The following is a 23861-nucleotide window of genomic DNA, read 5'->3' on the forward strand; positions in this document are numbered from 1 at the left end:
TTCCCTTGCCCCGCTCCCCGTCTCTGGACACCTACCTGCCTGCTCCGAGAAGATGGAGTTAACTCCAGCTCAGCTGGGCGTGACAAATCTCAGCTGAAGTCATCACAAAGAGTGGTTGGCTCCCCCCCCCCCCCGGCCAAAAAAACCAAACAAACCCACCACTCCGACAAACCAGTTAGAGACGGTTTACAGGACAGAAATCCCAACACGGGAGGAAAGCGCTCGGGAGAGGGAGGGAGGGAGGGAGGGCCCGGCGGCGCTCCCGCGGGCGGCCGCGCAGCGGGGCTCGGGAGGCGGCGGCGGCCGCCGGGCAGGTGGCTGCGCGGAGCGGCTGAGCGGCGCGGCCGCCCCCGCGCCCTTCCCACGGGCGGGCGGCCCACGGCGCCGCGGATGGCGGCTCTCCTACCTCGGCGCTTCCTCTGCTTCGTGCTGGGTGAGTGCGCGCCCCGCCGCCGAAACCCCCGCCCGGGGCTTAGAGGCAGCCGGGCTGTTCCTCGGGTCAGTGCGTTAGCGTCCTTTTCCTGCCGGGAGGTACCGTCCCAGCGGCTCCGAGCGCTGGGGAATAGCAAGGAGCCTAAAGGCGGCCCCTAAACGTGCCGGGGCGGGCGAGCGGTGCTCCCTGGCGCGCCCCGCTGCGCCCGACGCCCTTTCTGAGATCTTAGGTTTTCCCAAAGCCTGCTCGCTTTGGATGACTTCCTCTGCCCTTTCTTCCAGAAGTTCAGATCAGCTACCAGGAGGCTGTTTCAGGATCCCCCCCCGCCGCCCCCAACCACCACCGTTTCTGAACGGGACACGCGGAAAGGGCCGCGACTGTTCTCGCCACTCGTCTCCCTCGCGGAGGTTTCGGACTCGCTAGGTGCTGCCGGTCCAAAAATCAGGTTGGAAATTCTCGCGCTACGCGACGGTTTGCGCCCAGGGCGCTCCGGCCTTCTTCAGTGCTGGGGGGGGAAAAAACCCGGACCCTGCGTTGGTAGCACTCGGAATAAGAAGCGTATTTATTTAAGGTGACTTAAAAGGGAAACCGCACACCATCCCTGTGACACTGAGCTGGCAGGAAACTGAAGCACTCTTTGAGGAAACTCAGATTTCTTCTCTTTCTCCTCCTGTCCGTTCTCCCGCGCTCTTTTTCTGCTCCAAACCCTGGTAAATAATGTATCGAGCTCCGCCGCATACAACGCTCTTCTCCGTGCAGCGTCATAAACTATTTACTATCTTGCAGCCTGTGACTGTTCACAGGGAAATACAAGACGGCGCGGTCAGACAAAACGCATTCTCCGTGGTCGGTGGTAGAGAAACGCTCAGTGTACCTGACGAAGCAGGAAACAGTATCATGTTAATGCCTGCGATTAGCAATTCTTGATTATCTCGGATTTTTCTCTGCTGTGTTTTTCTAGTCCCTTTCCCCTTTGTTTCTTTAAAAACAAATTAGAAATCAGCTTCTTAGGCTTTCTTACCCGCCAGCAGGTTAAGCATTGGTTGCCCCCTTGTTTCTCACGCGAGACAATCAAATGTAATATTATAGTAACCTGCTAAAAAAAAAAAAAAGAGGAGGAGCCCCGTCGGGAATGCTTAGCGAGAGCCCAGTCCTAAAAAAACAAAACCCACCGACCCCTCGTGTTTATTTGCCGTCCCCGGAGCCGTAACGCCGCGGGGATCCTGTGTGTGCCGTCGTGGGCCGCTTTTCCCAGCTGTGAGCGCAGGATTTGAGTTGCGAGCGGGATTCCCGGGGGTTATTTTCACAACTGGGACGGCCTCGCCGGTCGAGGGACTGGGAAACCTCCAGCGGAGCAACAACATGCTGCAGCACCCCAAATCCGGACTAAAACCAACCCGTACAGCACAAGCGCCCTCTCCCAGCCTCTGCCATGCCGTCTGCCGCTTTCGTTCGCCGGCAAAACGGAAACGCAGTGGGAAATCCCGGCTGGGCCGGCGGTGCGTGAGCATCTCTGACCCCGTTGCGGGAGCATGGCTGTTTCTTGGTTGTGCTTCCCTCCTGGCTTATCCTGGTTTTAGTGAGGGGTCTCCACTCTCCGACCCCCCGGTCCGAAAGGGAGAGAAACGGTGCCGCTGCGGTTCGAGAATAGCCGGCTCGGGCTTTCTTGCCTTCCCAGCAGCCTGTGGCAGCAGGAAGGCTCCCTCTGTGCAAGCCACTTAGCCGTGATAGATGACAGATAATTGCGGCGCTGAGCGGTGGGTACGTTTGGTTTGTCCTGCGTCCTCTCTTCACTGGGTTTTTTTTTTTTTTTTTTTGAGCACATTCTGCACTATTAGCAAAAAAAAAACCAAAACCACGCCACCAATTCGACGCGTCCTCCCTGTCTCCCGCAGGAGCCTTTGCAGGGCTTTTTGGCTGCGGGGATGGAGCCCGTGAGCTGGCGCTGCCAGACTCCCGTTAGCTCCGAGCCAGATGTTGCCTCCTAAATCCGCGTGCAACCCCCCCCCCGCTCCGGGCCACGAGAGGGTGAGGCAGCTCCGCGCTCAGCGAGGACCGTGACACCCCCTGGCCCCGGGGGTGCCCGTCCTGGCAGCATCAGCTCAGCCTCCTTTTCTATGCCGAAAAAGCCTTTTTGAGCTGCCCGGGCTTGAAGCGACTTTGCAGCTGGCTGCCGAGTCCTTAAAAAGCCGCGACGGTGAGGATGTCAACTGTCCAAAAATAGCTGCAATCTCAGTCAGCAGACCCAAGGTGTAGCCGCACCCTGAGGTCTCAGGTAAAGGTTAAAAAATGGGGCTTTTCCCGGTTCTTTGGCCGCGGTTCCCTGCCGAGGCCGGCAGGCAGGAGGCAGCGCGCCTCGTTCGCTCTCGCCGAATGGACTGAGAGCTTTGAAAGCGACGGGTCCAAACTGAGAGTCATCACTAGACCCGAGCGAGCTCCTACTGCTGCAAGAGCTGGCTGCAGAGCGTCGCTCGCTTACGAGGGGAGAAAACCCTTAAAAAGGAAAATAGCTTGTTCCCAGGCTGCTCGCGGGAAGGTTGTAGTCTGGAAACCGTTATGTCGAAAGCGTTTAGGCAACTTGCTCCTCTTTGCAGCCTCTGATGAACGCGCCCACGGGGCATTGCGGCCGTTTATTCTGTTTCCCGCCTTACTGCATTTGATTTATCCGTGTGGTCGCTTCTTTGCGGGCCATCTGCTTGTTTGCGTGAAGAGTATTAGTCTTGGAAGCACCTTCTCGTCTTGGAGGTGGTTACATCCAGGGCGTCCGCTGGCTGGTCCTGCCTCGGTCCCGGTAGCAGGGATTCGGCCGGGGAGAGATTTCCGCGAGCCTGGGGAAGGGCTGTTCTGGGGGCTTCCTGGGGCAATCGCCCGATACTGTCGGGAGTTGCTGCCGGCCGCAGGCATTTGGTGGCTTTGAAGCCTTGCCTCGTCCCAAAATGTTTCCATAGCTCTTAAATCCCCTGAGGCTTCAGAAAACTCATCACCTTTATCCTTTGGAGAACTGGAGTTGCACGTCCCTTCCTTGAAGAACCTAGAGCCGCCTCTTAATCTAAAGCATTAAATCAGTGTAGGAAAAGGGGGGTTTATCCAGTGAGACCCTTCTCCTGGAGCTGTTCCTCACCATATTTTTTTTTAACACAAAGGGGAAAAAAAAAGATTTTTTTTTTTTCCTTTCCATCTAGTGCTAACTAGATATTTTGCAGAGAGCTGAATACAAAGCATCACAAAAACTCGAGGATCCCTTTGGGTTTCAATTTTGACTTGCTGGTGTGCCCGCTAAGAATCGGCCCGATTTTGACATCGAGCCGATAGCGGGATAATTTCCGTTCGTTTGGTTACCGCTAGCGTTGAAGCATCCCTTCCCGGCGGCGGTTCTGGCGTCGGGGTCGGCAGAGCTGCGTCACGAGGCCGGCGCCGGAGCGGCGGCAAGAGCTGCCAGTAGTTGGTTCAAACTCGAGGGGACCTCTCCCGCTTGGAGGCCGGGTGCGGGCCACCTCAGGGGAGCAGGGGCAGGGGCGCAAGGCAGGAGCGCCGCTGAGCGAAACCCAGCACAAGCAGATTGACGTCCTCAGGGGTCCCCCTCCTTGTCTGCCTCGGGCCTTCTGGTCTCGGTCTGCCAAAAAAAAAAAAAACCCACCCCAGCAGCATCTTCTAGAAAACGACCATCGCGAGCTCAAGCTGGGATGGAAGGGCACCGCTCGCTGTCTTTGCTTCCTGCTGAAGACCCCAGCAGGCCATACCAAGCATTGCTGTTACGGCTTTTGACGTGGTGGCCCCATAAGCAAGCGACTCGGTATTCAGGGGTCTAGGAAGCATGATGTGTGTGACAGACTTCACAATCCCTTCTAGACCCTAATGGCTCCGGGGGAAGCCGAAGGGAGTTTTCATTTCGGGCTCCCAAACACTTTCTCCCTCCCTGCCGAGGCAGCCGAGCTTGGGGACAGGCAGGAAGGTCTTCACTGTGACATGGCCTCTTTGACATCGGCATTGAGAGCTATCCAGGAGCTGGCGAGGAAACGCGGTAGGGGGAGGAGGCTGGAGGGCAAAGGACTCCAGATCTGTAGAAAAATGGGCTTCATTAGCTCTGCCGCTCACAAAGCAGTCCTAATTAAGGACATTACCGCCAAGCTTATTGCCGGGTGCAGCGGAGCATGGTCCGGCTCGACTCCTTTTGAAGACGTGGAGCAGCGTTGCTGTCAGTCAGGGCCAGGACACGGGGCTCTGGGCTTCGGTTTGAGTTTCTGAAGTCAAGAAGCAGATCTCGAAGGCGCATCTAGAAAACAATCATGAGACGGGCAGCCGTGACTGCCAAGAAATCAGGATGGATTTGGTCTGGGACGCCAGCGGCGTTGCCTCCATCCTGGCGTTGCAGGTCCCGCTTGTCAATACAGCCAGGGGAGCAGAAAACACAGCACCCGCGCAGGGCTCGCTGCAGTCGCTGCGCTGGCATTTCCGTAGAGGACCAGGGCCGGCTTTAGGTCTTCAGCTGGTGGCGTCTTCTTCTGCTTTCAAGCCTCTGTTTATTCATGAGCCATTTGTTTCCATTTGACCTTCTCCTGTTACGGTCTTTTACCATAAATAAGTCTCCATCCCCCGTGCTGTTCATCCCCGGAAGTGTTTATAAAGCGTCACGGCGTTGTCTCGGATGTGGCTTTTGCAAGGTTAAACAAGCGAAGCCCCTTTTAGTCCGGTTGGCAAGCGGCACTCTGTGTTCCCTCAGGCCCCGCGGGATCCCTTCGGAAACGGGACTTCTAACATCGCTCCTCTAAACGCGGAAGCGGTGCCGCAGACGCCGCTGGTGCTGCGTACCGGCACCGGCTTGTAGGACGAGACCGGGGCCGGCAGGTCGCCTCCAAAAGGGGCTTTTCCCTGGGTTTTAGTGAAGCAGAAGAAGCGCAAGCCAGCCCTTGACCCCACGTTTGGATTTCAGTGGGATATCCGTTTTCCTAAAGTCAAACTTTCCTAGCGGCTGCCGTGTTTCATTTAACCCTTTTCCTGGCAATGAGGATTTTGGGTGGTTTTTTTTTTCCCCAACTTCCCTCCCGCCCCAGTTTCCCAAGCGCTGGAGCCCTCTGAAAGCCTCATTGCTCTGGTGGCTTCGCGGCGGTCGAGCTGTCGGGGGCAGGTCAAACACGGGGAGGTGGGGGGCTCTGTGTCCGCGTCCATGCCGTGCTTACAGGACCGTCCTGTTCAGGACGAGCCAGGAAAACCCTCCCGTAGCTAAGTCTGGGCTGCGGGGAAGTGTTTGTGGGCAAGAAAAAGGCCGGCTGTGCTGGAGCCAGGTCGGGTGAGAGCAGGCGGACGCGCTTCTCCAGAAGGTGGAAATCCCTTCCCTTGCAAAACCTGTGCTGCTTGCACAGGCGCCATGCAAGCGTCAAAAACCAGGCTAGTGAATTATTTGGCTGTTTTCCATGCTGGCCTCTCTGAAGCATGACCAGGACTTTCCCAGGACCAACCTTCCCAGGAAGGGAAGCATCTCAAGACCGCACAGAGGAAAGGTCGGGAGGAGGAGGGAGCCCCGGGGTGCAGAAGCAGAGTTAGGACACGGCGAGTTTATTTAAGGCCAGTCGGAGGCTCTCCAAAGCGGCTCTTCTCCGCCTTGGCCACGGGTCTTTAGCAGCGCTGCAAGTTCCTCCGTCTGGTGGAGCTTCTCCGCTGGGGCCGGACCGCAGCCCGCCCGGCGGCGACGCGGCTGGCAGAGCGCCGTTTATTTTTAGTCCTGGGAACGCTTGTTCTGCTCCCCGCGAAACCATCTGCTGCTGCAAGCGGGGGCTTTTTCAGTTTTTTTAACTCAACAGACTTAACCCTACCCGCCCCCACCTCCCGTCTTCCGTTTTCTTCATCTTTTGGCCGCAAACCTGGATGTTTTCCCTGCTCATCCAAGCTTTCAAGGACTGTTTCTCTCTCTTTGGGAAAGGGAAGTCAGAAGAGGACAGGGATTCAAAGATGCAACGGATGAAAGGCTCCGATGGAGAAATCTTTTCTTCTACCTCCCCGCCCTGCCCACCATGTCCCCCCCCCCCCCACTGGCATTTTGGGCCAGAAGGTTTTGGCTCGCTCTGATCCTTAGCTCAGCTTTGGGCTAAAAGCCATCCGAAGCATCCGGGTGCCCCGGAGGGAGCTGAGCTGGTGGGACCTGCTCTCCTTAAAGATCCCTCGCTTGCCCCCGTTTTCTCCTGAAGGAGACTCTGCCTGGTAAGAAAAAGGAAAAATAGGCAACCTGAGGCAATTTAACTGAGGTTCCCCAAGCCCAGAGCAGCTTTCGAGGCTTCCCTCCCGTTCCAAAGCTGCTCTCCCAGGGAAGCTTTCCCCTGCGCCTTGGCTGGGGCCGTTGGCCTCATGCCGAGCCGTCCTCCAGCGGCGCTGAGTGGCTTTGATGGCCGCTTTGGTTTGGTTTTGATTGCCGGTTGAATTGCCTTGCTTTCGCCCCGGGTGATAACCAGGAGGGGAATGAAGCGGCCCCCGCGGAGATGGTCGCGAGTCTGAGATGGCCGGACGCGTTGGCCATGGGCAAAGGCTCGTGGGCTGATACCTTCCTGGGAAGGTTTCGTTAGACGGGGCCGTGGCAAAGGCGCGTCCAGCAAACGAGGTGCAGATCTCTGGCTCTCATCGGGTTTCTCATGCAACAAGGCTCAAACCACAAAGCGGTAGAAGAAAGCAAACAAACAAATAACAACCAAGGGGGCAAACATGAGCGTGTTCATCTTGTCCTTGTTGATAGGCAGCACGCAATTTTACAGGGGGTTTCCCAACGTTCGGGAGAATACATCAAGAGTTTAGGGTTTTGTTGAGTCTGGGGTTTTGTTGAGTCCAGAGTTTTGCTGGCTCTTGGGCTTAACTTGTTGCTTATTCATTGCTAGTCCTACTGTGGTTATCACTTTACAGTTATCTGCAGTCTTTGAGGCTTTAATGAGACATTGAAGCTTTTAGTTGGACAAATGGCTGTTTTCTTCTGCTGCCTGCTCCGAAGCTGTGAATGTTTTCCACCGAAAAGACCTGCGGGTGCAGCTGCAGCCGGGATGGTTGTCATAACGCACCCTTTGGCACTGTGCGCTCTGCAGCTCTAGTCAGATAGTTTCTTCCTTCATCCAGCATTGTCAAGGAGTGTCACGGGCATGGGGGGGATCAAAATGCCCCAGTTTGGTGAACTGTGGCAAGCTATAGCCGTGCTGGAGGGTCTCAGGGGGTTTGGCACAGTGAGCGCCAACGAGATGGCTCATAAATTGGCTAAAGCCTTCGGTTCCCATCCTGTCTATCTGCCTCCACCAGGGGCTTCCTTCCGGTGTGAGAAGGTCCGGGGACATTGAGGAGCGTGAAAGTCAAGGTGCTGTCTTGCACGAGGCTGGTCCGAAGGGAGCTCGTGTGCCACCTTGGGTCTATCAGCTAGCGAACCACCCATGCGGCCCCTGGTTAAATCCCACTGCTTGAGCGGTGGGATAGTTGGGCTTATTCTCCCGCCTTGCCTTGGCCTGTCCCAGCTCCCAGGGATTGATCTGAGCTCGCTCAGTACTTTCTGTCCCTGAGACGCATATGCAAAACGTAGCTGCTTCTGCAAATTGCAACTCGTCCCGTAATACTGCCTCTGCGTGTCTCTGAAGAGGTTTCTAACGGGATAATAATAGCCTAAAATAACCGGGGAGCTGAGCTCCGTGCAAGCAAAGGAGCCTTCATCTTGCAGCTTGTCGTGAGCGGCCGCGCGTCGCCCATGGCTTGGCTCTGTCCCAGGCTGGGTCTGGTGGGAACCCACCAGCCAAGAAGTACGCAGGCTCTGAGTTAGGCCTGTGGGCGTTCCCCATAAACGCAGTTGCCTTTTTTGGGACTCGCTGCCCCAAACGCTCCATATGTTCGTAGGGCGAATGTGTAGTGGGCAGCATCCAGAGGTCGAAGGGCAGAGGACCAGGATGGCAAAGCTTGGAAAAAATGTTGACACAGTCTGGGATGATGCCTGGGAACCCAGTCTCTCTGCACTGGCATCGCTTTCGGTTTGACCGCCTGTCTCAGTTAGCCGGAACAGCCTGAAATGCTCATCTGTCCTCGGACTCTACGTTCCCTTCTGCCTCTGCCTTCCCCAGGGGATTTGCTGCCTTTGGGCTGCATAAATGCAAGGGAATTCGTGTTAAAAACGTTTGGAGCAGGGGTGAGAGTAAGCAAGCTCCTGGTGCTTAACAAGCACGTCTGAAGGTAAACTCCAGTGGCAGCTCTTCTTGTCTGCTCAGGGTTGGACAGGCTAAGTGATGTGTAGTTTTTTTTTTTTTCCCCAACTGCTTCTATAGTTTCTTTTGCAAAGAAGGGGGTTAGAGAGCTGGTGGAAGAGGAAGGTTGAGGCAGGTTACTTCTATACTAGTTGGAGAATGAAAAGAAAGGCAGACCCTGGTGTTTCCCCAAAGTAGAGGCTTTCAGGTAAAGACACGGTGGCATGTTGCAGCAAGAGCAACCCAAGAAGCACCAGGAAAAGAGGAGAGAAAGAGCGGAGAGGGACGCAAAGTGTGAAACTTTTCCTGTGGCGAAAGCTAAGCACTTTCCACTGGGGAACCATCATTGCAGCTAGCGTGTGAAGTTCTGCAGTCAGGAGGAGGAGGTGTCCATCAAATTATCTTCTGGAGCCGTGAGTGCAGAGCTCCTCACCCAAACCCGGGGTGGACAAAGTTCTCGTTATTCTTCCGAAGTTTTTAAAAAACCTCGGGGCCAGCACTGTCTTTCTGCCAGGATACATGAGCGACTTCCTCATACTTTTTTGTAGCTAATCCTCAGAGAGCTGAGCCCGTGCAGATGTTTGCTGGGGCGCCCTGGGACACTGATCCCAGGGCAACCAAGAGGTTCTGGGATGCCTGAAAAAGCCTTTCATCCAATCACTTTCTAACCAACGCTCTCAGGACGTTTGCTGGGAGAAGACAAATTAAGGATCCTTAAAGTTATGCCATCAGCGGTTCTCTTCTCTTCTCTGGTTCTCTTCGCTTCTCAGAAAAATGCGCTCATTAAACAGTCGCGCGCACGGGTCCTCATTCTGAGCTGGACCACACGAAACCGTGCTAGGAGGTGCCTTCTTCCAGTAAAAGGCGTCTCGGTGCCACAAAAGGGTAGCGTGCTCTTGGAGGCTCCCTAGAAGGTCTCGTCCAGCTCAGCAGGCCACGGTTTCTGCTGCGAGGCTGAATTTTTGCCTGCTGGCGGTGGTGTGAGGTACGGGCAGGTGGGCTGGGAAGAAAAGGAAAGACGGGCCTCTTGGAGATAAGCCTCCCCTCCATGTCAAGGCAGCGCATAGGGACTAATCGGGGCTTTGGAAGTGGAGATCCCTCCAGCGGGATGTTGGCCCAGGGCTTCATCCCAAGGCTTCCCAAGGAGGGGTGAGAGCACCCGAAGCCAGAGCGCAGCTGAATGGGGCGCTTCGTGGCAAGCAGCCAGCGGTGACGAGACCTTTAGTAGGAAGCTCATGCCCCTCTGAGCACCTCGGGCTCCGTATAGGCAGGTCTGGGGGGGGCTCGTGAATCCAGCAGCTCCTTACGGCCTTCACCAAAGGGGCCGGGACCAGGCCAGCGCTCAGTTCTTCGCAGCGCGGTGCAGCTGATGGACTCCTGCCCGGCCACCTGGGCTGCCACAGGCCAACCTGCTGCGAGGAGCTCGGCAAGAAAGCAAATCCCTGCCTGCTTTTTCTCCCGTTGGGCCTGCCTCCTAGGGCCGCGCGCTCTTGGTAGATGACACCGGCGCGGGGAGAGCCAGCTTGCGGCATCCTTGTCTAGCCTGGTAGCCTGGAGGGTTTTTTCTTTTTTCTTTTCTTCTCGTTTTCTTTTTTTTTTCCCCCTGTAAGCTGTTACCTGGCAGTGGAAACGCAGCATGAGGTGTGTTGCATTTGCAGTCTGGATGCCTGTGCCTTCGCCCAAGTGCGGCATCTTTGGGTGGCACCCGAATGTCTTCTTGATGCTGCCTTCGATCTCCTTGGCGTTTGATCTCCCTTTGGCCACGACCTTTGGCATATCTGTGGGCAAAAATCTGTGTGTTCGTGCGATAAGTCCTGCTGAAGCACTGGAAAACCCGGGTTGGCCCCTTTCCCGGGTAGCCGTATGCCAGGACTCCAGCCTGGTGGCTCTCCATCGTTCGTAAATCGTTAGCTCCCCCAGGCAACCCCCGTTTCCAGTCCCTGCTCGGAGGACTTATTTTCAAAGCCCATCTAAAAGACGGCCAGGTGGCTCCAGGGATGTTATTTTTGTGGCTTGTTCGTGTCCCCTGCTCCGGTTTGCGGATGGGGTGGAGAACGTTTCATCGCATGTCGGTCTTCAACTGCTTCATCCGGATCTGAATGGCTGGGAAGGCAGGAAATGCCTCCTGGCCGTCAGTCATCCCGAGGTGCCGGGGGCTGAGATTTGAAGCCCAGGCTTCATGAAAACCATTGCGTTTTTCCCTTCCTAGCCTCTGCGCTTTGCTTAGCGTCCAAACCTGCCTCGGGCGACCCAAGTCCACCGCGACGTCCTTACTTCCCGCCGCAGGACGTCGGCTCCTGACCGCCGGGAGGAATTTGGGGCTGTAGCGAGGCCCTTGCCTGCGCCTTAGGCGTTTAGGCGTTAGCTGGGTGCCTCTTCCCGGCGTCGCGGTCTCGCGCCTCGCGCTGAAATTACACACCAGGGCTCGTCCTCGGGGCACGAAGCTGCCGCGCGTCAAAATCACCTGCCTTTGCCCCGCTGGCCTCTTGCAGCTAAGGTTACAAGGTGTGTTGCCCCTGCCCGCTTTCCAGATCTGCTCAACCCTGCGGTTTGATCACTGCCCCCTTTTTTTTTTTTCTTTTTTTTTTGGTGTGTGGCTAAATCCCATGCTGCTTTTTTTCTTTTTTTAAAGCCCCCCCTCTTTTCACCAGAGCTATTGACACATAGCAAAAAATAGCATTGGTATGTGATGCTTGCCTGAAATGTACTCCAGTCGCTGCAAAGACACGAGCTGCCGCTTTGGGACCAAGGGAGAGGTGTTATTTATAGCCAGCCTCGGTATAAATCCTTTCTGCTATTTGCTCTGAGCCTGATCCCCGTTCCCTTTCGAACGTTACTGTTATTTTCCCTTTCCCAGACTTAGTGGCGAGTGAAACGGCCGTGATTGATTGTGCGCGACTTTGTAGGCATTCACCCAAGAAGGCGGTTTAGTAACCTGCTTGAGTTGCGCCAACCCGACGGGCGTTTGGGGCACCTAAATCCGTTTGTTTTTTGGGGTGGTCTCCATCACCCTCCGAGACGGTCGTACGGGGGTATGGGAGACTCGCAGGGACACAGGCCGGGAGGGAGCTCCGGGTGCCGTCTGGTCCCACCCCCTGCTCACAGCAAGGCCGGCTTGAGGGTCAAATGAGGCTGCCCCGGGCATATCCCGCCAAAACCTTTCTCTGCTGTTCCTTCTCCCGTGCTTGATGTATTCTTGCCGCCAATTCTGCTGCTGGAGCCCACAAGGACCTCGCGGATCGGTTCGAAGGGCGCCGTTATCCAACAGCAACGGGCCCTGCCCAGCTCCCCCCGGCACCTCTACCCTTTTCTGACAGAAAACTGGGAACATAAAGTCCCAAGGAGCGTGCATAAATCCGTTTCCCCACTTATTTGTGGCCTCCCTGGAAGGCTGCATTTGGAATAATTGGCTTATCTCGTCTCGAGCGCTTCAAAGGGTAAGAGAAGATGGTGCTGCGAGCGTTGAAGGAGGACTGGAGGGGGAAAAAGGAAAGAGAGAGAAGGAGGTTTTTAAGAGACAGCTTAAGAGCTGGATTGGTTTTAGTTCCCGCTCTGCTCCAAACTGCGAACGCCAGTTCACGCGTCGGTGGGAGGAAGAGCGCCGGTTTCTCCGTGACTGCAGACCACGCAGTCTGGACCGGCCTCCAGCCGCTCGCCGGGGGAAGCGGGAGCTGAGATGGAAACGGGGACGCTCCGGCCGAGACACGGCGGGTTCGGGTCACGGGAAAGCGCGTTTCCCCCCCCCCCCCCCCGACCCCGGCCACTACCCTCGGCCGCAAAGCCTCACCCAGCTCACGCTCGCTTCGCTTCCAGCCCAGCACTTCATCGTGGCCACGGCGTGCCACGAAGCCGACTACGGGCAGCTGATCCGCCACTACTGCCTGCGCCAGTTCCAGGCGAGCATGGAGGCGCTGGGGCCGCGGCGCTGGTGCGACTGGCAGGAGACGCTGGGGTGAGTTTTGGGCCGGGCCGGGGTGGGGGGAGAGCGAAGAGGGAGGTTTGCAGTCCGGGAGGGAGCGGGACGGGCTGCCGGAGAGCGTTTGCGTCGCGGGGCATCGGCGGCGCGCCGCAGGCGGGGGTGCTTTGGCGGCGGGATGCTTTTCCCGCCGGGGTTTCGCTTCGAGCCAAACGTCGCCTAAACTATGGGGTTTTTTTTTTTTGTTTGTTTGTTTTGGAAGGGGGGAGAACGTTAACTCCTTCCACCTGAGATGAGTTTCTTGGTGTGGCCATGGTGTTGGTGATCCTCCTGGCAAGGTGGCGCAAGGAGCCGGGCGCCGGGGTGCCGCGGCCGTCTTGCGCAGAAGGAGGCTTTTTGTAGGGCTTGGGGTCGGTTCGAGCCAAATTAAAAAGACTAGATGTGTGTGTGCATATATAGTTTTATATATATATAAATATATGTATGCACACACATGCATACAGAGCCTTTGCAAACGACAGCTTAGGGTTTTTTTTTCCTTCCCCTTTACTGGTGGCGAAATGGAGGTGGGGAAACAAGAGCGGAGGAAAGACGGAAAGGAAGATGTTTCTGATTCTGACGAATCTTGTCTGCCCCCAAAATATTTCCCTTCCTGGAAAAGCAGCAGGTTGGCCGTACTGCTGGAGATCCTCCCGGTGGAGCTGCCCCCGAGCCCCGGGGCAGGACTTGGCCCTCGTCCTTGCCCGCAGCTCTTGAGGAGGTTGTTGGCGGTGGCCCCGGTGGCCGGGGTCCCGCTGGACCCCGGTGGCTTTGCCCCGAAGCCGGGCTGCGAGGGGTCCCGCGGCGCAGGACGTGCCGCCGGTGCTTGGGCGCCGAGCGGTCAAGCGCCGTCTAGCGAGTAGCCCGGCTGTTTAAGCCCTGCTGGGAGCCTCTCTCTCTCCTGGATGTGAACTCACCGCCCCTTTTCAGGAGAAAAAAGGCTGGTTTTAGGCGCATCCCCCAGGCAGCAGCGGGCAGAGGTAGGGCCAGCTGGTCTCTGCTCCTCCTGGCTGTCCTCGTCCCCCTCGACGGGAAGGGGGACGAGAGGCCTTGTGACGGGCTGGGGTCTGCCCTCCAGCTTGGGGGGGGGGGAAGGCCTTTCCTTCCACTGGGACCAAGAAATGGGAATAAAGCAGCGCCGCCTCCTCTGAGGATGACATACCCGTTGGGCCCATCAGGCGGAGCAGCAAAGAGCGGTCCAGAGGGAGACGGGGCGCCGCGGTCACCTCGGCGGCCCCCCCCCCCCGGCCTCCGGCCCCCCGTGCTTCCCGTCCTCCCCTCCCGCAGCTGCGGGTGTCACTCCAACCCGGGCCGAGGCTTCGGCCGGCCCCGGCGGGCGGCGCTGCCCCCCGCGCGCCCAGGAGCTGCCTCCGTCCCCGGCCTCGAGCGGGTCCGCCCCGCCGCCCACCGCAAAAATCCCGCCGGAGCACCTTCCGCGCCGCCTTCCCGCAGGGAGCATCCCGCTGCGTGGCGAGAGTGACCCGTCTGCAGCCCCGGGAAGCTGCAGCACCAGTTTGCAGTCCTGGTTTGCAGTCTCAGAAAGCTGCAATCCCAGTTTGCAATCCCCGTTTGTCACCCCAGGAAGCTGCAATCGCAGTTTGCAGTCCTGGGAAGCTGCAATCCTGGTTTGCAATCCTGGTTTGCAGTCCTCGGAAGCTGCAATCCCAGTTTGCAGCACGGGGAAGCTGTAATCCCAGTTTGCAATGCTGGTTTGCAGCCCTGGAAGCTGCAATCCCAGTTTCCAGTCCTCGGAAGCTGCAATCCTGGTTTGCAATCCCAGTTTGTCACCCCAGGAAGCTGCAATCCCAGTCTGCAGTCCTGGGAAGCTGTAATCCCAGTTTGCAATCCCAGTTTGTCAGCCCAGGAAGCTGCAATCCCAGTCTGCAGCCCTGGGAAGCTGTAATCCCAGTTTGCAGTCCCAGTTTGCAGCCCCCAGGAAGCTGCAAGTCCCAGTGTGCAGCACCAATTTGCAGTCCCAGTAAGGTGCAATGCCAGTTTGCAGCCCCAGTTTGCGGCCCTGGGAAGCCGCCATCCTCGAGCGCTTCACACCCTTTGGCTTTTTAGCTCTGAGCTAAAAAGAGGTGGTTTTTTTTTTTTTGGGGGGGGGGTGTCTTGCAGCACCTACGGCGAGCTCACCAACTGCACGTGGCTGCTGGCCGAGAAGCTGGGCTGCTACTGGCCCAACGGCCTGGTGGACGACTTCTTCGTGGCCGTGCACGAGCGCTACTTCAGGGGGTGCGCGCCGGGGGGCCGGGGGCTGCGCGACCCCCCCGACGCCGTCCTCTGCCCCTTCATCGCCCTGCCCGTCCTCGTCACCCTGCTGGCCACCGGCCTGGTGGTGTGGCGCAGCAAGCGGAGCGAAGGCGTCGTCTAGCGCGGGGGCGGCTCGCCTCCCCCCCCAACCCCAAAACCCACCTCCTCCCCGCCCCCCCCCCCGACGGCCTTCCTCGCTGTCTCCCCCCCCCCCCAAAACCCCAAACCCCAAATTTATAAAACGATAGCGATAAGATGCTTTTTTCCTAAATAAATGATATTGGAAAAAATAGGGCAGCAGCTTCTGTTTTCGCTGCTCTCTGCCCCCCCACCCGGGTCCCGGCTCGGTCTGGGAGTGGGGAGATCCCGGGGGGCACCGAGGGCCGCCCCCCCCCCCCGGCCAGGGGCCACGATGGGGCTGGGGTCCCCACATCTCCAGACTCGGGGCGGGGCTGGGGGGGGGGGGTAGCAACCTCCCCACCGGGCATCCGGGGGGCACCGAGGACCCAGACACCCCCGGGGAGGGGAGGGCCGGTGGGGTCGGGGGCCGGAGCCAGGCCCGGGTCCGCCCCGTCGGACAGGCGCTCGAGCCGGGACCCGGGGGGGGGGGGGGGGTTTGGACCGAGGATGGAGCGGGGAGGGGTTCCGGGGGGGGGACTCGGAGCCAGGGCGGGACCGGGTGGGGGGGGCGGTGAAGGGGATGGGAGGGGGCCACCCCCCCCCCCCCCCCCCCCCGGCTGGGGACCTGCCCGATACGGGACCCAGCTGAGGAGGTTGCCGGCCCCTCCCTGGAGTCCCAGCCCTGAGCCGCCCCCCCCCCCGAAAGGGCGGCCGAGGTCCCGGCCTGGACACCCCCCCCCCCCCCCCCCCAAATCCCTCTCCCGGCTCCGCTCCGAGTCCGCGGCGCCCCCCGGCCTGGGCCTGGTGCTTCCCCGAGGGGAGGGGAGGGTCTGGGGGGGGCGACGCTGCCGGCGGAGGGCACCGAGGGCCGCTCACCCCGACTCTGGGCTCCCCCCCCCAACCCCCCGGACCCCCCCGGCCCAGATCTCCGCATCGGCGCCGTCGGGCTTGTGGTGGGGGGAGGGGAAACGGGCTCCCGACGGCTCCCCCCCCCCCCAACCGGCAGCACCGACCCCCAGCACCCCCCCCCCCGGGTCCCCGGGGAGGGACCAGGCCAGGTTGGGGGGCACCGGGGACTCTGGGGGGCGGGGGCGATAGCGGGTCGGTGCCTTCGGGGATTGTGAACCAGATGAGGGGGCTCTCAGCATGGACCCCCCCCTTGCCCCCCCCCCGGCCCCCCCTCGGCCCGGTGCCAGGTCTCGGGCGGGAGCTGGGCCGCGGGACCTGCCCGGGGACCCCGGGTTGGGGAGGTCCCCCGGGGGGCGGGGGGGCGCTGGATTGGGAGCCGGGCCGGGGGTGGAGGGTGGGGGGGGGGGGGGGGCTCCCTCAGAGGTGCCGAGCCCGGACCGGCTCTCAGCACTCCCCGATCCCCCCCCCCCCTTCAAGGGTCCCAGCTCGAGCTGCCCCGACGGGGCGGACCCCGGCCCGGACCCGGCAGCCCCCGGCACCGCACCGGCACCGACCCGGCCCCGCATTATCGCCCCCCCCCCCCCCCCGGGGCTCTGCCCTGGGACAAGACCGAGACGGGACCAGGGTGGGGGCGGTGGGGGGGGGGGGTCTGTAGCCCTCAGTGCCGCCCCGTCGGGCCTCGCTGCCCCCCCCCCCCCCGGCCACCCCGACCCGGCCCCGCCAGGCCCCCGCCGCCCCGCGATGCTCCGACCTCGGGGACGAGCCGGGTTGGGGGGGGGGCGAAATGGGCTCGTACCCCCCCCCCCGGCCTCCCTCCCCGCGGTCCCAGTCCCGAGGTCCCCAGCCGGACCCCCCCCCACCCCCCGCCTCCTGCCAGGGGCGACGGGGGGTCCTGGCGGGGCCGGGGGCGGCCGGGGTCCGCCCCGTCGGGGCAGCTCGAGCCGGGACACCGGGCGGGGGGGGGGGGTTGGACCGAGGATGGAGCGGGGAGGGGTTCCGGGGGGGGGGGGACTCGGAGCCAGGGCGGGACCGGGGCGGGGGGGGGGCGGGGAGGGCAGAGGGGTCGGGGCCGACACCTCCGACGAGACCCAGCCGGGGGCCCCGCACCGCCCCGACATCGGCCTCGCCGGGGGTCCCTGGCCGGGGCGGGGGCGGGGGAGCCGGCTCGGGCCTCGCCGGGGGTGGGGGCAGAAGCTGGGGCCGGGCCGAGGTGGGAGGGGGCCCACGCCGGGGGGGGGGTCTATCGCGGGGGGGCCGGTGCCGTCGGGGATTGGGAGCCGGGCCGGGGGGTGGAGGGTGGCGGCCGGGGGGTGGGGGGGGGGCACCCTCCGAGGTGCCGAGCCCGGACCGGCTCTCGCTGCCCCCCGATTCCCCCCCCCCCCCCCCCAGGGTCCCATCTCGAGCTGCCCCGACGGGGCGGACCCCAGCCCGGACCCGGCAGCCCCCGGCACCGCACCGGCTGGCAGAGGCGGGAGGAAACCTCTGCCAGACACCTCGGGTCCTGGGCTGGGGGGAGGTTGGGGGGGGGTAATCGAGGTGCAGGGGTGCCCTAACCGGGGGGGGGGGGCTGGGGGGGAGACAGGGGCAGTCCTATCCCATCACCTCCCCCCCAACCCAGGCCAAGGCAGAGGCTGGAGCATCCCTTAGCTAGCATGGTGCTGTCAGCAATTTGGGTAGTGGGGTCCAGCCACGGACACCCCCCGGGTCCCACCTCGGCCCGGCCCCAGACCCCGGGTACACTTAAATTTTGCATGACTACGCTCTTCCTCGCCTTTCCCGACGCGGTTCTTTCGGGAGCGGCAAGGCACGCTCAGCCGGACCCGCTGCCCGAACAGGGGCCGGCCGGGGAGCGAGGGGCGCTCCAGCGGGCCGCAACAGACGACACGCTGTGCCCGCAGCAGCAGTCCAAAACGCCTTCTCGGCCTTTACTTTCGAGCCATTCCTGGGGTACACGCTACTCGCTTTTTGCATCTCCGCTCGCACATACTTTGACTATGTGTTTGACATGACAGCTAGAGCTACAAAAGGAAAAAAAAAAAGACAACTCTAGAATAAGAGCCGTTCGAAATTACACCCCCCTCCCCAAAAAAGCCCGGCTCGTCGGCGCGTTAAACGGGTATTATTTTCCCAATGCCTCCTTAAGTCATTCGAAGAACGCGACCTGGCCTTCTCCAGCTAACGGCGCTGGCCTTTACCACGTCCACGTCTCAAAGCCAAAGGCACATTTCTTTAAAAAAAACCAAACCCCAAAACACTCCCTTTCATTACATTTTCACAGAAAAATACACACACACACACACAAACACACACATATATATATATAAAATTTTGCTAATACTACACATTGACTTAAGGTACGGATTAGCCTCCACTTCTTTTAACTACTTCACACCACAAAACAGGAACGAAAAATACTGTAGCCCAAACAGGAGCCGAAAATAACAAGTGTAACGATTCCAAACGTGTGGCAAAAAAAAGTACGTAGATGACGCAGTAATGGGAATTTCAATAGCAGAATTCGAATTTCACCTAGTGCTCGCCTTCGGGCAAGCCCTCCGAGCCTTAGCTCAACGGCTCTTGCAAAAAGCTCCTACTCTTTCTGCTCATCAAAGGCAGCAGTTGTGGGGATTTGGTACACAGGAGACCGTTTTATTGCCAACTCCAAGCGTTCCAGAAACACATCGCCTTTTTTTTTTTTTTTTTTCCTTTTTCCCCTCCCCAAACTTGAAGAAGAATTAAAAAAAAAAAAAAAGAAAGTGTAAATACAATTTCAATAGTGATTTCTCTTAACTTCTCAAGCGTATCTCATCAACAGGATATACAGTACAGATCGGAGGAGTAAACGTTTTAAAAGTAAGCAAACAACTCTTTCAACCAACATACACAATGTCTCGCTGTATTTACGCTGAACTCCCCTTTTAACATGGACAAGTTATGAAGTTAGTTTTCTTCTTCAGTACAACATGGACACAGGACTAGTACAATCCGGGCTGTTCGGTGCCGTTGTTGTCGTTGGAAGTGAAAGACAGCTCTATAGCGGGAAAGCCACGGTCCTGCCGCCCGTCGCCCTTCATCATCTCGCGTAGCGCTTCATGTAATCTTCAACTTTATTCCGAAAGTCCTCCTAGAGGAGAGCACAGTCAGAATTACAACGGGCACATCACCGAGGGGGCTAAACCGGGATTACGGCAGTGCTGAATTCCCACCTCGGCACCGGCTAAGACCCTCCACAGAAAACACCCTGAAACTGTTACGTGACCTCCGCGTGTTAACGGAGAAGTGCAAAGGGCTGGGGTTTTGTCGCTAAAGCACAGAGGCGCCGAGCCAGAGCGCAATCCTGACGCGCTCTGCGCCATTGATGCTGGTCCAAGCTGGGGCTGCCATTCCCGTCCTGCTACTCGGAGTTCTCAACTTCTCCTCACGCACTTGCAGGATGTTATTAAATACATCCAAGATGCCACGGGGCCCGTGCTCCCCTTCCGAGTTGGGATGTAGCGTGCACCAGGACTTTGTAATAGTACGGCAAGTAACTGCTGAAATGCAGTGAGCAGGCACCTCAAATGCAAAGCCCTTTTTAAAAATGGGGACAGAGCGGTCTTCCCTTGCAATACGATGCAGAAATCCACTCTGAAACTGGAAATATATGGTAAAATACTTCAAATGGCAACAAAGGTCAGGGCTAAAAAGACCTCAAGCTAAGGGTGGACTGTACCTGCTTCTAGCTTGTCTACACCACCTTCGTTTCTGCCTCTCTTTTTAATTCTGATTTTCCTCTATTGGCTTGCTCAGCATTTAACTCCCACTAAAACTCTCAGTAGACATCAAAATCATATCAAAAAGTAATAACAGAGCCCTCTTTAGCCAGTCTTGCGATGCAGCAACATTTCCTTAGGCCCGAGACTGCACTTCAAACACGCTTCCCCCCTCAGCTCCATTTACGACGGCTTGGTTTTCTCCCCGTGAATTTTCCTAACAGCAAAAGGATGACGGTAATCTCATGGTTAACATCCAACATCAAAGGATCAAGTGAGAATTACGTTCGATTAGAAATGTCATCCATGACTTTGTTTTCCAAAGTGCCTCAAAGAGATGCCTGTGAATTATTTGCTCAGTGCTCTGAGTATCTCAGAACAACTTTGAAACACAGTTTAAGGCCAAAAATGTTATAGGAGGAGAAACAAAAATATAAACAAACTCCGGGGAAAACTCCACCGCCAAGGTTTTTTTTTCCCTCAAGAGAGCTACAAATCTGTGCTTTGGAAGAAAATTAAAAGAGATGGTATAAATTACAAGCGTTCCTTACAAAAAATCATTTTAAGATGCTTGACTTCTCAGTATCAGGCATAGACCAGGCAGCTTTAATTTTTTGAGAATGGTTTTAATCCAAGTATCGTGTTACAGAGTTTTTGAATTATCTCCTTCTATTACGTCTATTAGAGTGGTCCCCAGATCTCGGGCTGTCTCTGGCAAGAGGATTCTCTAGATAGTGTGTGTGTCTGTTAAAATATCAAACGAAAAGAATTGACCTTGTGGATTTGCATTCAGCTCTGATATGTTAGGGACCACCCTGCTACAAAGTAAAAGTTACTTACAGTAACAAAAGATGCCAGAAAACCCTCTTTTAACGGTTACGGTGAGCATTTGCGGTATTACAGACTGCTTTCCCACAGTACCAAAACTCATCTTCAGTCTGCTCTCAGATAAATACAAAATCACAGCAAGTCAGTCAGGACATTGCACTACATATATGCTGCACTATATAACGTATGAGCATTACAGAGCTAAATAAAAAGGCATCCGGCTACATGAAGGCAAGAAGACCCAGCTTGGCAGTACTTCCATTTTTTTCAAATACCAAAAACAGGAAGATTGCTGGCAGCTTTTTTTTGCAGTCATCTAGGGTCACTAACTTTCTTAGTCATAATTGTCGACTTGATGGAAACTGAATAAATTAAGAGAGGCCTGGATGGCATGTCATTTCCTGCTCTGGGCTTTCTCTGCGAGAGGGGCCGCTAAAAGAAATCGGTAACAAGAATAAGAAGCGCTACTGGACATGCAGCGGACTCCATCTTCGCCGTCGAGCAGAATATCCTATCTAATAGCGGCGCCGTACAGGCAGCTCAAAAGCTTTTCCACCCCTACTTTCATGAACTTCTCAAACGGAAAGACAGGCTCTCTGAACCCACTTAACAGAAGCAGGACCTCCGTGGAGAAAGCAAGCTCCAAAAATCCCTCCTGCCACTTACGCTTCCTCTCCCGACGAAGGAACTGACAGCACTGGCAAGAATATATTAACACACAACTCGCTTCATGCGAACGTGGCTGCTGAGCAGGAGGTTCTCATTGCATAGCTGCAACATCCCCCTTCCCATGCCAGATGGCTTAAGAGTTCCTGATTAACAGTGCACGCTTCTCTGCGTGCACATCTGTTTATGTGCAGTCCTGACTAATCAGAAGCAAAAAATTAATCAGGAGCGGTACACTACATCGCATTATAAACAGGCACAACAAAACCCTGCTCCGAATGCTAAGGGCGGAGATGTGCAGCTCACCCCGCGCATGGAAGCTGGGTGTGCAAACGTCCACCGCCATGCGGTCTGTACCTGTCCTGCGACTCTCCTTGACTTGCACAGAGGTGCATCTCACCCTCTCTTCCCTTCCCTTCAAGGACAGATCCCAAGTGTAGGACCAGGACCAGAAAGACAGGCTAGAAGGCAGGTTTTGCAAAGCCAGGAAATTTCTTTTACATAAGCCTACCTACTTGAATGGAACTTCTTTCTCTTTGATTCTTTAAATGGGTGACCCCGAGGAAACGTCCCCAGCTCGAAGGCCGCCTGAGCGCTCTGAGCCTGGACTCTGCTGTGTCACGGAGAAAGGCACTGAGGAGGAAAAGTATATTACATCCAGGGGTCTTGATGCTGAGAGGGAGAAGAGTCAGGGAGCTTGCTGCTGGAGAGCCCCCTCTATCAAAGCAGTTCACGAAGGGGATGCAGTTCACCTCAGAGGAGATGGTGGTTCACGTCAAAGGAGACGGCCGTTCACCTCAAAGACCGTTCAGCCTCTTGCAATTTAAGCTAGTAAGCCAGAACTCTCACCTAGCCAACGCTGACAGTTGCTTTGCCTGGTGGGGCCACTGTTGTGTCCCTCTGGATGGGGGTCATGTCCTACAGCTAGCTCAGCCAGAGGAACTGCTGGGTGTCTCTACGCTGAAGGTATTTCCTCTGTCACCAGAGTTGCCAGGCCAAAGACTGATGAAGGGGGAGACTCGAGGGTGACCTTGACATTTTACTATAGAATCACTGATGCTGTAACGCATGAGACTTCATCAGAAACAACTCAACCAGCCATTGGTTGAGCATCCAGCATCCCATCCAGCAACGGGTGCTCCATTGGAGGAGGTTTCCAAGGAGGAAATCTAATCCTAAAAGACCTTCATTTGCCCTTCATCAACCTTCACAAATTTCAGGGTGGAAGATATTCGGAGTAAGAGGAGGGTAATACAAATGCCCTGCGGTTCCCCAGAGATGGGCTGGGTGGTGAGGAGGTACGAGGCACGAATTTCTAAACTTGCCCTTGCATCTGGGAGTAGCACTTGCAACCTTGCCTTGTTTGGGGCGCAAAGACCCAACCTGAGATATCTGTGCCTCGTGTCTAAGCTGGGAGCTAGGCCCCTTCTGTAGTGAGGAGCGATGGAGTGATTCAGAGAGCTAAATTAAGACCCTATCTCATAGACTGTAAGGGACGTCGAAGCTCAGACGATGCCAATACACCCTTAACCCAACAGCCGTCCCACGGCACAGCACAGTCACAGGATGGACAGCACACATACCAAATAATATGGTTCAATGAACACGGTTTAACCTGGCAAAAGCGTATGATGAGCAGCTGGGAATAGGAAGCCAATACAGATAGATATAAAGCAAAACATAACAACCTTAAGCATGTCCTGCAGGAGAGCAGAGCAGGTCCGCTCCCAGCTCCACTGGGAGGCTACTGCACTCGTGTTCCCGTCCCACTCCCACCCCAGCTCTCTGGAGTGAGCAAGACCCGGGTGAAGACCAGCTCCGAAGGAAGGCCTTCACTTCCCAAATCTAGGAGAAGAAACCATGGAAAATGGGAGTGTTTATGGTGTTTGGGAGCAGGACTAAAGCAGCTTTGTTCTGAGCTGCCGGGGAGTTTGGAGGGAGAGGAGGTGCGTGTCCCGGCTCGGCCTTTGGGGAAGGCGTGAGTAGCAGCGTGGAAAGAAGCTGCTGCACGAGTAATGCTGGCCAAATCACCACTTCCTCTCATGGCAATCATCTTAAACCACCAAGTGAGGAGAAATTCCAAATTCATAAGAATAGGTAACATATGAGACCTGCCGTATTTGGCAATATCATTAGCTTATAACCGGGCTGCAGCACGGACTGGAAAGTTACACCTATCTCCCATTCAAACTTATCCTCTCTGAATTTTGTATCAAAAAAAATAAAGTTTTGTTTATCTGAAGTTTGTTTTTGTTTATCCAGTTTAACAAATAACCTTTAAACAAAAAAAAATGAAATATATATATATTCTTAGTATGAGCTCTGCTAAAAGGGATCAATTTCAAACGACTTGCCGATTTCACGATTTTCACCTGTCCTGTATATTTGCACTAGCTAGCATTGTATGTGCAATGATTTGGGTTAAGCAAACATTGAAAAGCAAAACTTAACCCATTGCTTCTACATATATTAAAAAAAAGCCACACTGACTGATGTATTGTTAAAACAACTCACTTAAGTCTCACGTGATGCACTTCTCTCTCATCTTAAAAGACATACTGAAATGTCTTTAAGCACTGAAATGAGCTTACAAAAAATACCTAAACTATGGCAGGCTCTAAAATTTTACTACTACAATATATTTTTTTACACTGAGCACATAAATAACCTCCGTACCTAGCCAGAATGGCCGTTTATCACAAATTATTTATCTTTGAGGAATTCCTGGAGAGAAGTACAGAAATAAAGGCATA

The 23861-nt window shown here is 56.6% G+C and overlaps 2 protein-coding genes across 22 annotated transcripts in view; one reads left to right on the plus strand and one right to left on the minus strand.

Moving 5' to 3' along the window:
• Window positions 1–287: 287 nt before the first annotated feature.
• Window positions 288–15117, plus strand: RAMP1 (receptor activity modifying protein 1). The gene is made up of 3 exons (XM_068947827.1): window positions 288–433; window positions 12439–12577; window positions 14699–15117. Exons 1-3 carry the CDS (start codon window positions 391–393, stop codon window positions 14952–14954), a joined length of 438 nt encoding a protein of 145 aa, XP_068803928.1. The 5' UTR covers window positions 288–390; the 3' UTR covers window positions 14955–15117.
• A 3094-nt stretch (window positions 15118–18211) lies between these two features.
• The window catches only part of UBE2F (ubiquitin conjugating enzyme E2 F (putative)), an 87817-nt gene continuing 82167 nt past the window's right edge, over window positions 18212–23861 (minus strand). For 8 of the 21 annotated variants that reach the window (XR_011141780.1, XM_068947831.1, XM_068947837.1 and 5 more), the window contains one exon: window positions 18212–18986. Coding sequence is in view for 13 of the 21 variants with exons in the window: in XM_068947831.1 (XP_068803932.1) it covers window positions 18936–18986 (51 nt within the window). In the remaining 8 variants the exon portion in view is untranslated. Of the gene's footprint in view, window positions 18987–20454; window positions 20553–23861 lie in introns of all 21 variants that reach the window. The other 13 variants (XR_011141784.1, XR_011141778.1, XR_011141777.1 and 10 more) reach the window with 3 other exon arrangements.

Source organism: Struthio camelus, chromosome 6, assembly GCF_040807025.1.
Source record: "Struthio camelus isolate bStrCam1 chromosome 6, bStrCam1.hap1, whole genome shotgun sequence".
NCBI lineage: Eukaryota > Metazoa > Chordata > Aves > Struthioniformes > Struthionidae > Struthio > Struthio camelus.